This window comes from Balaenoptera musculus, chromosome 18, assembly GCF_009873245.2.
Source record: "Balaenoptera musculus isolate JJ_BM4_2016_0621 chromosome 18, mBalMus1.pri.v3, whole genome shotgun sequence".
NCBI lineage: Eukaryota > Metazoa > Chordata > Mammalia > Artiodactyla > Balaenopteridae > Balaenoptera > Balaenoptera musculus.
In genome coordinates, this window is record NC_045802.1 from 77,157,929 (window position 1) to 77,173,695 (window position 15,767).

The 15,767-nt window shown below is 47.4% G+C and overlaps 1 protein-coding gene across 1 annotated transcript in view; it reads left to right on the forward strand.

Annotated features, from left to right (window-relative positions):
- COL4A2 (collagen type IV alpha 2 chain) overlaps positions 1–15,767 on the forward strand; it is a 177,934-nt gene that overhangs the window by 49,183 nt on the left and 112,984 nt on the right. Inside the window, exon 4 of the mRNA XM_036831172.1 lies at positions 6,171–6,251. Within this exon, the coding sequence (XP_036687067.1) occupies positions 6,171–6,251 (81 nt within the window). The remainder of the gene's footprint in view (positions 1–6,170; positions 6,252–15,767) is intronic.

Genomic DNA, 15,767 nt, shown 5'->3' on the forward strand with positions numbered 1-15,767 from the left:
AAAAAAATCTCTTGTTCAGACCTCTCCATGTTGCCCCTGGAAACCATCTGTTGCATTCCATTTGAGTAGAATATGATCCAAGCTTTCTAGAAAATGTATCTTATGGCTTTACATTGCCAATTGGCTCTTAAGCAATCCAGGCCATTTCCAATTCCTAGAATTTCTAATCAGCACAGCAATGCTGGCTACTAATTCAGGACAGGATAAAATTCAGCAAAAAAAAAGTCTTAAAAGGATGCTTTGAATAAGGAAAAGAGAACTAAAAATTTTTGGCACTGCGATTGATTAGAAGCTCAAACTGTGTCCTGGGTGCTCAGAGCCACCCTAATTGTGCCCCAGGTGGCAGGGGGGCAAAGGATGTCGAGGGCTGGCACTTGTCTAGGATGGACATGCCTGGGTCCACATTAGGCAGGGACACAGTGACCCTGCAGGAAGTAGTACTTTCTTCCACTGAAGAGATGGCTCGGTGGTTTGCAGTTGCCTCATTGTCTATAAGCAAATTCCCCTTTCTCCATGCCAGCCCATTAGCCTAGCACGGTGCTCCAGACTTCACGTGCTTACCTGGAAATCCTGCTAGAAAGCAGGTTCTGACCCAGGAAACCTGGGGCGGGGTCTGCAATCCTAACTAGCACCGAGGCAATGCTGGTGCTGCGTCCACACAGCAGGCTGGGAGTGGCGAGGGTGTAGACGAAGCAGCAGCATGTCAAGCATGGGTGGATCGCCTCTTTGACGCTGTGTCTGAGCCCCCGCCTCTAATCAATCAACCTCCGTCCTCTCCCCATTCCCCTCCCACTCCACTCCTTCTTTGCCAATATGGGTTTTCTTCCTATAAATTGTTGCAAGGATTACCTACCCTTCATCTCTTCCAGGTGCAGCTCAGAGACGTTCCTGGTCTGCTGGGCTTCTTACGTTTATGCAGCTTCTCTCTTACTTCCCAAAGCTTATAATTCACATTGAGTTTTCAAAACTACTCCTATCAGCTCTGCAACACTTTTTGACATGTCAAGAGCTTACAGTGATGTCGAAATTCATTGTCCCTTAACTCTACTCAATACTCTGTAATGACCTACATGGGAAAAGAATCTAGAAGAAAGTGGATATATGTATATGTATAACTGATTCACTTTCCCGTACACCTGAAACTAACACAACATTGTAAATCAACTCTACTCCAAAAAAAGTTCATTTTTAAAGAATGGAAAATTTTTGTAAAAAAAGAAATTCACGTCCTTTCCCTGTGTCCCAGCAGGCTAAATTCCTCTACCTTCCCTGGAAGGAGCAGATGAGGCCAGTGGGGCTGGTCTCTAGTCTGGTGGCAGAAGAGGTGGCTGCCAGGATGGGAGTGTCCTCAGTGATGCTCGTTCATCTGCTGACGGAAGTAGCGATTCGTCCCCCTGGTCCCCCTCCTTCCACAGTTTGGAAGTTAGATCCACGGTTTGAAATGACCACGCATCTTGGTAGCAACGGAGATGGTTCTTGGTTGAGAAGCAGGATTCAGGATGTCCCAGACCATGGGCTGTCTGTCTTGGACGATAAATCAGCAATGAGTTGAAATTGAGTCCTGGCCCGGAAGCAACGTGGGCGCATCCTGAGGGTCATGAGAAGAGTGGGTTCCAATTCGCTCCAATCCTAGCTGCTCTGAACCCTGGTGATAACAATGCTAGACCTGAGGGCTGGCGGTTCCCCGTCTGTCCACACGGTTCCAGCAGCAGAGGCCTTGGGTTACATGGCAGGAGGTCGGCCTCTCAGGGTGGGCACGTACGGAGGAACGGGGCACAGCACAGCGCAGGAGAAAGGCCGGCGCTCAGTCCTCTCTCACCAGGCGTGATTTAACAAGTGGGGCTTTCTTCTCTCTTATTCACTCCGGACTACCCCCTTCTTTGTGGCACTTGCTGTAATTGAAATGATGTAGGTTTCATTGTTCCTTTACTTGATTTTCTTGTCTACTTGTTTACATGGTCTTTTCCCCACTTTGTACCCGCGGCCAGCACCGTGCATCCCCCAGAGTAAACACTGGAGAAGGAAGGAAAGGAGGGAGGGAGGAGTGAATTTACAAAGTGAAAAAGTGGATAAATGATCTCCTTCCAGCTGTCATATGTGTTTGGAACTGCGGGTTAGGGTCCCCTGGCTGATGTAGTTGAAGGAAAGTGTTTCCCTGAACGCTCCGGGCTGGGAGGTGTGTGGTGCAAACTCCTCCGGGGCCCGGAGCCTGGGTGGGTTTCTGTGTGACTGTGGGGCCGTAAGGACCCGTGCGTGTTGGATTCGAGCGTTCTCCAGGGATGGGAGTCCTTGCACTTTTCACAGATCTTCAGCATCATTGGTCCTATGGGGCCGTGAGCGCTTGTCTGCGCTGGGATGAAGGGTGTCCAAACCAGGGTGAGCGTTTGGCCTGCTTGGTTGGATAGATGGAGCCGGTCCATGACAGTGAGTCTGCAGGAGCCTCCTGGCCCTGGGAGCTGCATCTCCCACTCAGATGCTGGACAGTGACCTCAGTGACCTGCAGGGGAGCTCAGGGAGAGCTGGTGCCGGGGTATTGCTCTACACCGTGTGACCGACGGGGATTCAGACTTGAAGTGAGAAACTAATGGAGGATTGAATTGATGTTTCTGAGAGAGCTTGGACCTTACAGTGAAATCATGCCCTCCTAGAAACACTGAAGTTGAAGGTCTGGGCCAGGGCCAGCTTGTCATCTTGGAGGGTGGTGGGCAGACTCTTGAGGTGGGTGTAAGGTGGGGAGGAGGCTTGTCATCTTCATTAAGGAGCCGACAAGAGGACCACGGTTTGTCTTTGAGCTGTGCTGAGCAGTCAACTCGGGCATAGACTCAAGGGCTTGGGTTGGGCAGTGGCTGGACTGAGCTTTTGTTCTTCTGTTTGGGGGGGTGAGGTGGGGCTGGAACACAGACACAGGACCCCATGTAGCACTTCACCCACTCCTCATCCGAGGCCCTCGGGAGGGTATATGTACCTTGAGAATGTTCCAGAGCCCAGGTCCCGTCAGGGGAATGCCAAGGCTCAGCCTGAGACTTGTTCAGTCTCTGAGAGATGTCTGGAGCACGTGCCCTGCCCTAGTGAAGTAAATACTTCTGTTCATCCTGGAGACCTGACATTCCAGAAGGAGGTACTTAGGGCTCTTGTCGCTGTTGGAATTCTTAAGAGCCCCTCTGTAGGATATGTAAGATGCTGATGGGAAACACACACAGACACACACACACAGGAGGGCTGGAGTTTCCGTGATGGAAATTGGCTTGTTGGGTGGAGGGCTGCTTCTCAACAATGTCTCCCTCACCTCCTGTGTCAGGATATCTGAGCCATGCACACATGGTTGAAAAGCATTGAGGCCAGGAGTTTTCAAGCCTGTAAGTCTTAGTTCCAAAAGCAGAAAAGTGCTATTGAATTTTGAGCGGGTTGTGAAGAACTCATTGCTATAACTAAATCCAGTGCATATCCTAAACCTAGAACGGAAAGTCTGTTAGATCGATTTGAAACCATTAAAATCATTTCAACCATTGATTTATATACAGGGATTTGGCAAGTGGCTTTAAAATCAAAATTAAAAATAGCATGTGAAGCACCAGATGGGGAATAGGAGTTTATGCTTCACCCTTCAGCCTGAGGAGTCCCCCTACCCTTTCCAAACAACTGGTAAATGAATTCTGATTGTGTGAGCCGGGAACACCTTGCCAAGGCACCTGTTCACGTCACGGTCATACATAATACAAAGTACAAATGTGGCGGCCCATCCAGGCTCCTCACGTCGGTGCTCATTAGAATCCGTAAGCCGATGGCTTGGCACGGAGCTGGTTGTATAAAAACCAAATATGCAAAATCGTGGGATTTAAAAATGAGCCCCACTGAAGTTAAACACTGAAGCCATAAAAAAAATTGGCAAACACCTTGTATCATATTTGGAGGGCATGAAAGGATTTTATCCATGTTTGCTCTTACATTATGGAGCTTGGGCTATCTCATTGCCTTAGGACAGAAGGATACCCAAGAGATTCAAAAGACTTTAGAGGTACTGGTTTCTTTAAAGGGTTTGAGATTTTCAGATTTTTTTGAATTCTTCAAAGTAGTGACTGATGCCACCGATTTTAGATTAGGTAAAGAATGATAAGAACAAAAAATGTGAAACTCTCAAATGAGACCTCTCTGTAGGAAGTAGTTAGCAAAGGAAAGGAATGTATCATCTCTACAGAAAGGACAGTGCGTCGCTGATGAGGTCTAAGGTCAACTCTGGCCAGATGGTGTTGAGTCAGGGTTTACTCGTGTGCCCACCAGGGTTGACCGTCCAGGAAGCCTCGTCCTGGCAGGAGCTGCTGAGGTGGCCAGGCAGCCCCATCTGCATCTTCGCGTGAACCTTCGGGAACAGGGAAGATGCTGGCAGATGTGCTAGCACAAAAAACAGGCAGAGAACTTCAGAGGGAGTCCCCAAGTGACCCCCTGTTTAGTCACTGAGACTTAACTCAGGAGAGGATGGAGTCGCTATGGTGAAATGCGGTTTTGTTTAAAGCTGGGATGGGTTCTGCTGTCGGGAAGTGTTGCCTGCTCCGTAAGGTTTGGCTAAGTGCTCCCCAGAGCTCACCGTGCCCAGGGTCCCCACCGGATGGGATCCATGGGGGCTCCGAACGGTCTGGCCAAGAGTGAGGAGCCAGACGCAGGTTCCCCAGTGACCAGCTGTGCTTACTCGCCTGTCGGGAGTGATGAGGGTGGGGGTGGGCAGGGCCGACACTTGGCTGAACAGAGAGCGGGGAGAAGAGGGCCAATCTGATCGTCATTTCCTACTCAAAATATTTAGTGCCGTGGACACAGTCTCAAAGGAAGAGCTCAGACGCGGTCCAATCTCCAAGCCCATCTTTTGCCTGAAATTCTGAGATCGAGGGCAAGAAATAAATGCATTCTTCCTCGCTGGGGTCGTCCAGCCAGAGAGCTCGCCCAGTCGTCCACTAACGTCATCAAAGAGTTATATCTCAGTGTCTGATGAAAAGTTCACGGAGGTCACCCCAACCCGACTGAATAAATACTTAGGAAAAGCCTCTTCCCCAGCCCCTCCTCCTCCGCACCCCAGGTGAGCACGTCTCAGGGAAAGGGAAGGGGCGGCGGGCTTCTCCGCGGATGGCGGGTACCCTGTGATGGAGGTGAGTGTTGGTCATCCTACCAGGCGTATTTGCAAATTCTGCCTCCGGATCAGAAGCCCCTTCTCCCTGTAATTCACCGGGACCTGTGCCGTGTAAGGGGGCCTGGAGCGCCCTGCGCGTTTATCGTAACCCCATCCTACTCAGCCTTGGACACCTCCTCCCAGAATCCGTCCCCCCCTTGCCAGGCAGAATGAAGGGCTGCTTCCTACGTGCCTGGACTCCTCCTCCAAACTAAAGGGCTTAACACGGTATCCAAGGCTCACGTCCCATGGGATCCCTGGATCCAGGGAAAGTTCTCCTTGACTTTCGAGCCCCAGGATCTAGCTTGGCATCTGGCATTTAGTAGGCACTGAAAAAAGGCTTATTGACCATAGAACGTACAGCAGCAAGAGCAACCTTGATGTGAACTGTGGACTTTGGGCGGTGATGGTGTGTCAGTGGAGGTTCATTGATGGTAACAAGTGTCCCGTCTGGTGAGGGAAGTTTTTGCTTGAGAGGTTGGGGCCCCGGGGGAGCTGTGCATGAAGTCTCTGTACCTTTTGCTATGGACCTAAAACTGCTCTGAAAATTAAATTCTATTTTTTTCAAGGCTTACTGAATGTTTTTTTTTTAATTTATTTATTATTTATTTATTATTTATTTTTGGCTGTGTTGGGTCTTCGTTTCTGTGCGAGGGCTTTCTCTAGTTGCGGCAAGTGGAGGCCACTCCTCATCGCGGTGCGCGGGCCTCTCACTATCGCGGCCTCTCTTGTTGCGGAGAACAGGCTCCAGACGCGCAGGCTCAGTAGTTGTGGCTCACGGGCCCAGTTGCTCCGCGGCATGTGGGATCTTCCCAGACCAGGGCTCAAACCCGTGTCCCCTGCATTGGCAGGCAGCTTCTCAACCACTGCGCCACCAGAGAAGCCCTTACTGAATGTTTTGAATGAGTAGTTGTTAGAATTGGAAGGGCTGTCAGCACCTGTCACTATGACGCATACTGTAGCTGCACTGCACTGTGAGGTAACTTCTTCTCTGCTTTGTGTTTCATCTTTGCAGGGCGTGAAGAAGTTCGATGTGCCCTGTGGAGGGAGAGACTGCAGTGCCGGCTGCCAGTGCTATCCCGAGAAAGGAGGATGGGTAAGTCGCCACACTGCAGGAAGTGTTACCTTCCTTACACATCCATTTTGAACGAAGTGCCGCATCCTGCCTGGTTAAGTCATTTGCATACGTTCCTAAGAAATTTAATACAGGCGCGTTCTTTTCCACAAAGCAAACAATAATATAATGCAAAGTTGGGTCAATTTATACCACTTTCTTAATAATTTGAGAACAGCGTTAACTTTCTCAAGCCTCTTTTCTCTTGTTTGTTGTCATAAATACACATGGGTATGCATATAGGTACACATAATGCAACTGCGTTTTATATTTATGTCATATATAAGCATACATTTTGTAAAAACTCTGCCTAAAAAAAACATCGTCGCATTTATACTGCGATATCCATTTAAACTAGAGGGCGCTGGCATTATACCACTGAGAATCGCTTTGGCTTTTAAAATTATCCCACTCATTCCCTGAATGCCCTTTATGTAAAGCCCACTTCACAGGTAAGTCAGAGAAAAACGGTCCCCCCAAAATTATCACCGTAACATCTGGCAGAGTTTGAAATACGGACCTGATTTTGGGTGTAATATGTTCAATCAAAGTGTTGCCTTTAAAGCTGATGTTTGAGTCTTGGTATTGCTGATTTTAACAAGGAATTGTTTGTATGTCTAAAGCCCATTTTGGCGTGTGACACTGTGGGGAGTGGTATTTCGTTTTACGTGGCAAAGTCTTCTGCGTCCTTACGCTTTGGAATCACGCATTTCCCTCTAAGACTCATGCTTGTCCGACGCCAGGTAGTAAAAGGCTGCTGGGGCTTCTCGCCTGCATCGCCCTGTCCTTGTTGGAACCGGGAATGACAGCCGTCCTCAGGGGCTCCAAATGCGTTTCACCAAGTTGAATTCTGAAGTCAGTTTTCAAAATAGGCGTGCTCCATCCCCACCCACCAGGAGGAAGAGACCCACCTCTGAGGCTGGGTGTTATACCCGACATCCTTCCCTACCTGAGTCGCCCCCAAAAGTCAAATACGTAAAAGGCGTGGCAGGGAACCCCTTTATAAATGTGGTGGGCTTATGTACTAACATGCGACTGACCGTTATTTTAGTGGCATAGCTCACAGTTGAGGAGTGATCTTCTGCCAGGAGATCAAAGCTTCCGTCTCCACGGGCTGTGTTCATCGTGACAGTTTTTGCTGTTGTTGCTTTAGTAAAGGGTTCCTCTGCTTGGAGTGGGGACTTTATGCTTAAGGAATTGCTAGTCGAAGATGCTTTATCAGCATTTAACAAGGAGAAGTGTTTTTAAATATATGGAAACCGTTCCATGAGACTTAAATTCCCCTGGGGTCCCTTGCTATAGATTTTCCCAGCGATGGTTCTGGAGCAGTGGTGAAAAGCCTGATTGCAGGGCTCTCCCCTCCCCAGCGCTTGGCTAGCTCAGCCTTCTGCGGGCACAGAGAAGGCAAACGAGTGGTATACAAGCATCTGTGAGACGTCCCCGAGTTGGAGGGACCCCGGCTCTGATAGGACCTGCATTCTCCCTGGGATCTGCCAAACAGAACCCAGACTGAGTAGAAGGGGGCTGGGTCTATTCTTTTTCACTCTTTATGATTAGTTAACATAGAACCAATATGTGAACATAACTCCCATAATGCTTTTACAAGAACGCTGTTCTTCCATAAAGGTAGTTCATTCTGATTATTTCCATATGTGATGCCGTCTGCACAGCAGTGGATTCTTAAATGACGCTGAGGGTCTTCTCAAAAAGGTCATCAGAAGAGAATTTCTGCAGGTCCCTTGGTCTTTCTAGTTTAGTAAGTTTACAGCACAGGTGTTATTTCCTGTCATCCCTGATTAAGAAAATACCTTGACTCTGTTTCTTCGCATTGCCAAAAAGTAGAAATTGACACCTTCTGGTTAATTTCATTAACATGAGTAACCTAGCATGGGCTTGACTTTCCTTTAATTCTGCAGACACATTATCAATCTTGGTCAAACTAAGTTGAGACTTGGCAGTTGTCCGGTTAGTTTGTTCAAGAGCCAGGGCCAGCGGTACCCCACCAGGGGACTGGCCTGCGGGTGCCACTCTCCGGAATGTTTGGAGTCATGAAGAGAGGGGTAGACCCTGTTCCTGGACCACACAGATCCAAACCGGTTGGCTCTAACTGTCTGCACCCGAGGCTGCCCGATTGATTCAGGTGTGCTATTGAATACTGATCAATAAGGTGATAGGAATGGCTGACAGTAAGAGATAAGAAGAAAACCCAGTGAGGAGAAATAACTAACCCCATTTATCATTGTCTACAGGGTAAGCCCAGTGTGTTACTGAAGATATTTATTGTTAGGACAGTCACATATACTTTATGAAATCATTTATGAAAATAGAATGTCTATGTCCATTCTACGAACCTGGTGTATGTATATTAAATATGTGTTCATTAACAAGTCTACCCAAACGGGGTCCTATCGAAAGCAGAGCTATTTCTGCCCTGCTTTTGGATTGGTAGTATTTTTCAGAAGTAATGTAATACACAAAAATAGCCGTGGGGTGGATTTTGCCGCTCCGAGAGCTGTGTGCATAGTTTGTTCTTTCCCACAGCTTCCCCTGGGGTCCCTTGCTGTCTGTTTTCCCCTCGGTGCCACCGTAGCAGCCGTGACAGAGCCTGGCTGCAGAGCCGCGGTCCCCGAGCTCCAGGCTCACTCTGCCTTATATGGGCACGGGGTCCAGCTAATGTGTTCCTCGCCATGGTGACAGCCAACACCAGAAACTGTATGTTACTGGGTAACTTGTAGACTCGAAGCAGAAATCACAAAGGTACTGTGGATTCTGGTTCCAAAGGACTTCTCGTCCTAACCAAAAGAGCAAGCTCTGTATCGAGCCAGACTCCCCGCCCTGGAGTGGCGGGTGGCGCGTTGTCCCAGGGAGAGAATTGCGTCTCACAGACAAGAGCCAGCCGCCCCGTGGATCATTCCAGCGAGCCGCTAGCGGGGGCAGGAAGGGGGGGGAGCTGAGGCCCAGCAGTCTGCGCACCCTTCTCTCCCGGGCCAGTGCTGGGAGGTGCTGAGGGTGACCTAGCCACATCCGCCAGTTCTCATGGGAGGACAGTGACATTTGGGGCTCAGTGACTTGCTCCAGTCTCAGTTCGGAACAGAACTCGAGCTCTCCGACTTTCAGATGAGTTCGTGTTCCAATACAGTAATCTTTTGTGTCTGCACACCTCTGGCCAGATGTTAACCTATATGGAGGAGATTCCAGGGGATGGGGGCAAAGCACACAGTCAGAGAACAGAGAAGAGAGGTTTCGCTGTCTTGACTCAAGAGTTGTGGTTCTCTAGCCAATTCTCCAGCCATCTCTTCAGTTGCTTAGTGAATCAAAAAAGTAAATAACTTTAAGAAATGAGTTAACGTGGTTAGATCTAGAGACTGTCATACGGAGTGAAATAAGTCAGAAAGAGAAAAACGAGTATCGTATATTAAGAAATGAGTTAAGACTTTGTTGTTGTTAGAGGGTTTCTACTTCAAATAATCCCTATTAAGTATACTGGAGTAATTGGAAAGTGTAAGTCCTGATCCAGAAGTACTCCACAGGGTGCTGCCCACAAACAAAGGCGACTAACTAAATTCTCGAACTTTCTCCACCGCTAATGGTCACATACTCGTCACGCCAGACAAAGCTGCCCAGCCCCCATATCTTTTTCTATTCTTTTTGTTTTTTTATTGAAGTATAGTCGATTTACAACGATTCGGCTGTACAGCCAAGTGATTCAGGTTTAAATATATGTACGTAAATATATATTCTTTTCCAGATTCTTTTCTATCATAGGTTATTACAAGATATTGAATAGAGTTCCCTGTGCTATACAGTAGGTCCTTGTTGTCTATTTTATACATAGTAGCGTGTATCTGTCAATCCCAAACTCCTAATTTATCCCTCCCCTTCCCCTTTCCCTTTTGGTAACCATAAGTTTGTTTTCTATGTCTGTGAGTCTATTTCGGTTTTGTAAATAAGTTCATTTGTATCATTTTTTTAGATTCTGCATATAAATGATATCATATGATATCTGTCTTTCTCTGACTTACTTCACTTAGTATGATAATCTCTAGGTCGATCCACGTCTCTGCAAATTGCACAATTTCATTCCTTTTTATGGCTGAGTAATATTCCATTGTATATATGTACCACATCTTCTTTATCCATTTCTCTGTCGATGGACATCTAGGTTGCTGCCACGTCTTGGCTACTGTAAATAGTGCTGCTCTCAACATTGGGGTGCATGTATCTTTTCAAAGCATGGTTTCCTTCGGATATATGCCCAGGAGTGGGATTGCTGGATCATATGGTAACTCTATTTTCAGTTTTTTAAGGGACCTCCATACTGTTCTCCATAGCGGCTGCACCAATTTACATTCCCACCAACAGTGTAGGAGTGTAGGAGGGCTCCCTTTTGTCCTCTTTTTCTATTCTTTTTCTTCTTTCTTTCTCTACACACGGTGGAGATGGAAGGTAGTTGAGCTGCAGGCATCAGAGAGAATTTCTGTTACAGAATTTCTGTCAAAGCAGAGTGACTGCCTCCACGTGACACAAAGCTTCATAGTGTAGAAAACGGGAGAGAGAGCAAGGGAGGCATCTGATTCAACAGACAGAGATGCCTTTGCCTTTGTGCATTACCTCACCAAAAAGGTTGTGAAATTCTCAGATTTTTCCAACCGAGGTCAATTTTAATTCATTATCTCAGTTACTCAGTCAGGTTCCTGTTCCCCTGACACTTTGGTTTTTGACCATAAACTCAGATCAGATAGGCGATTTCAACCTTTTAATGGCATTAACCTTCGCAAGGCGCCTGTCTTCCTAGGCAATCAGGTATTCAGAAATTGGTACATACAAAGATAGATTAAGTCCCAAACGTTGGGAATTATTGAGGTGGTTAAATGGCCTGTCGAGCTGTGGTGGGAAAAGGAGAAACCACCACTGTGGCTGGTCCCAGAGTTGAACCACCAACCCGGAGGGAGGGACCCAGCATCTCCCCATCACTGTGCAGTCATCCCCCCCCACGTTCGCCCTCCGTGGGCCTGGCAGCAGGAGCCCCAAGACTGGAACCTCAGCTCCTGGAAGGGTGCAGTTGACAAGCTCACTCACTTAAGCAAAGGCTGAGAACCAGGGCAAGTTGTGTTTGGCTGTTGCATTTTTTTCATGTAGCTAAGAGTTTCCCACAGTCTATGGGTCCCTGGACTTGGGTCAAAGTATGAGCAAATAATTCTCGACCTCACAAGATTCCTTAAATTCAACAATATAAATCAAAGTGAGAGAAACCGGAGAGAAACGGAGTGAGAGAGGAAGCAAAGTGTGAACAGAAAGCTCTCAGAGATGGGTGGTGACGGATGGATGGGGTGCAGGAGACTCAGTCTTTGGCCCTCGCCTGTCAGCCCAGGTAGGCAGCAACCAAGAGATGCAGGAAGCAGACGTGTAGCGTCAGGGAAAGGAGCAGAGGGGCCCTGAGCAGCTCTGAACCACAGTCACTGTGGCAGGGTCTCTTCCAAGGAGAGCTGTAGTCTTGCTGATGGCGGTATCTTCTGTCTTGCGTCGCTAATCATAAACCTTACCCTCAAATGTGTATAACTGGGCTGTGGCAATAAAACTGAACTTTTTCTTTGAAATGCTCAGTATAAATCTAAAGGCTGGTTGACCGCTGTGGAGCAAAGGGAGATGCTCAGAACATAGATCTTCCAGATGTGTGTGCTGTGTGTGCTCTGCCACTCCGGTGGGTTCCCCTAAGCCACACGGCCATCTGTCTCAGCTCTGGGGAGACACGTGCAAGCGCGAAATGAAAACATCAGTGCTGCTGTAGCAGACCTCTTTCCAAACCAGCTGCTGCCTTTCCAGGCAGATGCCTGTTACTGGTCTGCTCAGCAGACCTGACGGAAGTCATCGCCCGCATTTTCTGCCCTATCACAGCCCAGAAAGGGCGAAGAATGATTCAGAAATAGCAGAAACCCCTCCTGGCTTCTGGGCTTGTATAACCTTTGTCGACACATAGCTCTCACCTACTTGCAACATCATGTGCTTATTTTTAGTGTGTCTCTGGAACGGCAGTGGTTCTGGCTAGCCCGATGCCACTGTGGCTACAGCCAGCTCCATTACTTGGTTACTTTCTGCAGGGAAAACAGTACTTCAGCAGATGTAGACGATGCCCGCCTAATTTGTACATCGCACATAAGTGATGTGTTTTTAAAGTGACACTTTCTTTTATGTCTGCCATGGTAAGAAGAACCCTAGGCTCCTTTTAACAATGGAATTTTACAGTCATTCAACACTGAAATCTGTATTTTTTGGTCACCCACACGCCAGGCACGTGTCTAGGAGAAGGGGCTGGGTCAGTGAACAGTGGGAGGGGATGCCCTGAAGAGCAGAGGTGGCCCTGAGGTCAGGATGTGCCCGGCGTACTTAAGGGACACCTTGGGAGCCCGTGCGCCCCTAGCGGAGCAAGGAGGCAAGACTCGTGGCAGGTGAGGTCAGAGAGGAAGGTCGTGTAAGAGCCTTAGAGAACCTTTGACTGAGGGAGGCGAGAAGCCCTTCGGGAGAGTTCCTTAGAGGAACTGTGTGACTTATAACTTGCTCAAGTCACAGAGCTCTTGTGGGGAAGCTGATGAGGAACTTTGGTGATCCAGTCAGTCGGGGTCGAGTTCTAGTCAAAAAAGATGCCAGGAAACGTGGCCCCTCACACAGGCAGTAGATTACACACAGCAGTAGTTGGCTGCTACAGTTACAACTACACATAGCAGTAGTTGGCTGCTACGATTTAAAAACAAATTTATTCATTCAGCAGATGTTGTTTGCACATCTGTGACGTGTCAGGCCCCATCTAGGCACCAGGGATGCAGAATAAGCAGAGCAGTTCATATCCCTAATCTTTTGCAGCTGATATTCTAGCCCGTGCTCTCCAGAGGAATTTTTTGCAAAGATGGAAATGTTCTTTACCTACACCATCCACCATGGCTCTTTGAGCACTTGAAATGTGGTTAGTGAAATGAACAAACTGAATTTTAGATTTTTATCTAATTTTAGTTAATTACAATTCAAATAAAAATAGCCCCATATGGCCAGTGGCTACTATATTCATACAAGATCACAATTGTGGGTGTCGAGGTGGAGAGTGGAAGAAACACACAATAAACTCATAGTGAATAGGTAAGAATACTCTAGATATTAAATCCGAGACAAAAATAAAACACAGTGTAAAGTCAGCGTTTCGTGAAAGTAAGACCAAGACTTGTGACCTGCTGGGCTTATATCTTTACAAAAAGGGTGTTATCGCAAAAATACACAGACCCGTGAGTCCAGCACATTGGAAACGGTATATGCACAGAATGTGTCATCAGTCGGTGAAGAACGATTTCTTAATTGATTTGTCCCCTCATTCTCCACCGTAACCCCACAGCCTCTTAGGAGAATTCGCTTTGCCCACTTGAGCTCCGATCGAGACCCTCCCCTTCTGAAAACTTCTTATCCGCAGGAGACCTTTGATGATCCAGCCCCCCCAGCTTGGGACCAAACCCTCACCCTTGCCTTCTTTCTGGCAAGATTACATAAGCATTTTCTTAGAGTAGGACTTTCAATCAAGTGTTGTAGAAATGATTTAATTGTGCAGCTGGAGCAGAGAGAAGCAATTGCGACATCTCTGGCTTTACTCCTCTGCTCCCAACCCCACCCCAGTAAGGGAAATGTTTAGTTTCAAAGCACCATTCTAACACTAGTCACAGTTTGATAGAAAATGGGCCAGTTTGGAGCCCATCCGAAAGGAAGAATACATTATTAAATCCTGAAAAGACGAAATGTTAATACCACCTCACTGCATGGACTCAAAGAACATCATTATAGACAGAATCTGATGATTGAAAGTCGGCACTTAGAGAAAAAATGTATTTCCATGCCATTGAAACCATCATGTCCCTTACCTGAAGCATGACAAACTTTGTCCTGGATTCCCATGTTTCCTCCAGTAAAATACATCATTAAATAATAGGATTCATGAAAATCATTGGTGAAAATTAATCATAGTGGCTGTGGCCTAGCATTTATCAACCACAACAGGAATTGCCCACAACACTGCTGCTATGGTAACAGCAGAGCAGATAATTGATAAAAAAATACAGTTAGCATTTACAGTAGGCACATGATCAGTGATTAATAATGAAGCACTGGCACATGGGCAGCTTAGTACCTGAAGGCAGAGGAAGAATTCTAAATGTTTACGTATTTTATTTATCCATTTGTCCCTCTTCTGGTGAAATTACACACACACACACACACACACACACACACACACACACACACACACACACACACACACACGCGTCGCTCTGGCAGCCTAGACCACATTCCTTCATAATGAAGAAATCATACTGCGCTCTTGTCTCCAGGTGTTGCTAATGAAAGATGCTTACCTAGTGTCTACAAACACTCAATCTTGCCTGAAGTGTCTACCGCCCTAGAAATACCGGGGGAAACCCACTCTTTCTTTCTGAGAGAACCACACCCCTCCTTCCCTTCTGAATTTCCATCCAAACAAAAGGAACATAGAGTAGACATTCTCAGAGCTCAGGCAGAAGAGAGAATGAACTTGAGAGAAAAAATAACTTTTTTTTTACCCAGGCAGGTCCCTGTTCTCCCAACCCTTTGACCATAGACTGATGATATTAGACGTTTTTATGGAAAACAGGGATATTGGTGAAAGTATGGTGTATGCGGAAGCACAAAAATGATGCCTTGAGGCTGGCCGGCTGGTCGATGCCCGTGGGCAAGGGGCACCATGGATTCTGGGCGGTGGCCTCAGCGATCAAAACCTCAGGGAGGCTGGCCGTCCACACCAGCCATCAGCACCAAGGATGGTGAGAAAATGATTAACTGGGTTCCAGTCCAAAGTTGACAGTTCTGGGGAAATGTCCTTCCTTTCATGGCCTTGAGGAAAACTGTGGGTTTTATCTGTGGGTCAGAGCCAGGATAATGATAATAATACTGTTTTGAGTTTTGACTGAAAACCTCACACCGACTCCAAGAGACCACTGATAAACCGGGGTGAAAGAAAGGAACATTCTACTCTTCTTCGAAGCCAGACTGAAGCTCTGCCTTTGGAAATCTATCGTCTTCCTTCCTCCGATGGAATGTTTTGACAAGTACAGCACTGAAGCGTATCCTTTTCTCTTAGAGAAGGAATGCCCGTCTTCAAAGACCTTTGTTTTGTTTTATTCACCTCCAGTCCATCCTTAGTAAACAATTGCAGGATTTCTAAAATGACCAGAGGAAAATTCTTACCAAACATCACGTGCTGGGGCTTCCCTGGTGGCGCAGTGGTTGAGAGTCTGCCTGCCAGTGCAGGGGACACGGGTTCGAGCCCTGGTCTGGGAGGATCCCACATGCCGCAGAGCAACTGGGCCCGTGAGCCACAACTACTGAGCCTGTGCGTCTGGAGCCTGTGCTCCGCAACAAGACAGGCCGTGATAGTGAGAGGCCCGCGCACCGGGATGAAGAGTGGCCCCCACTTGCCGCAACTGGAGAAAG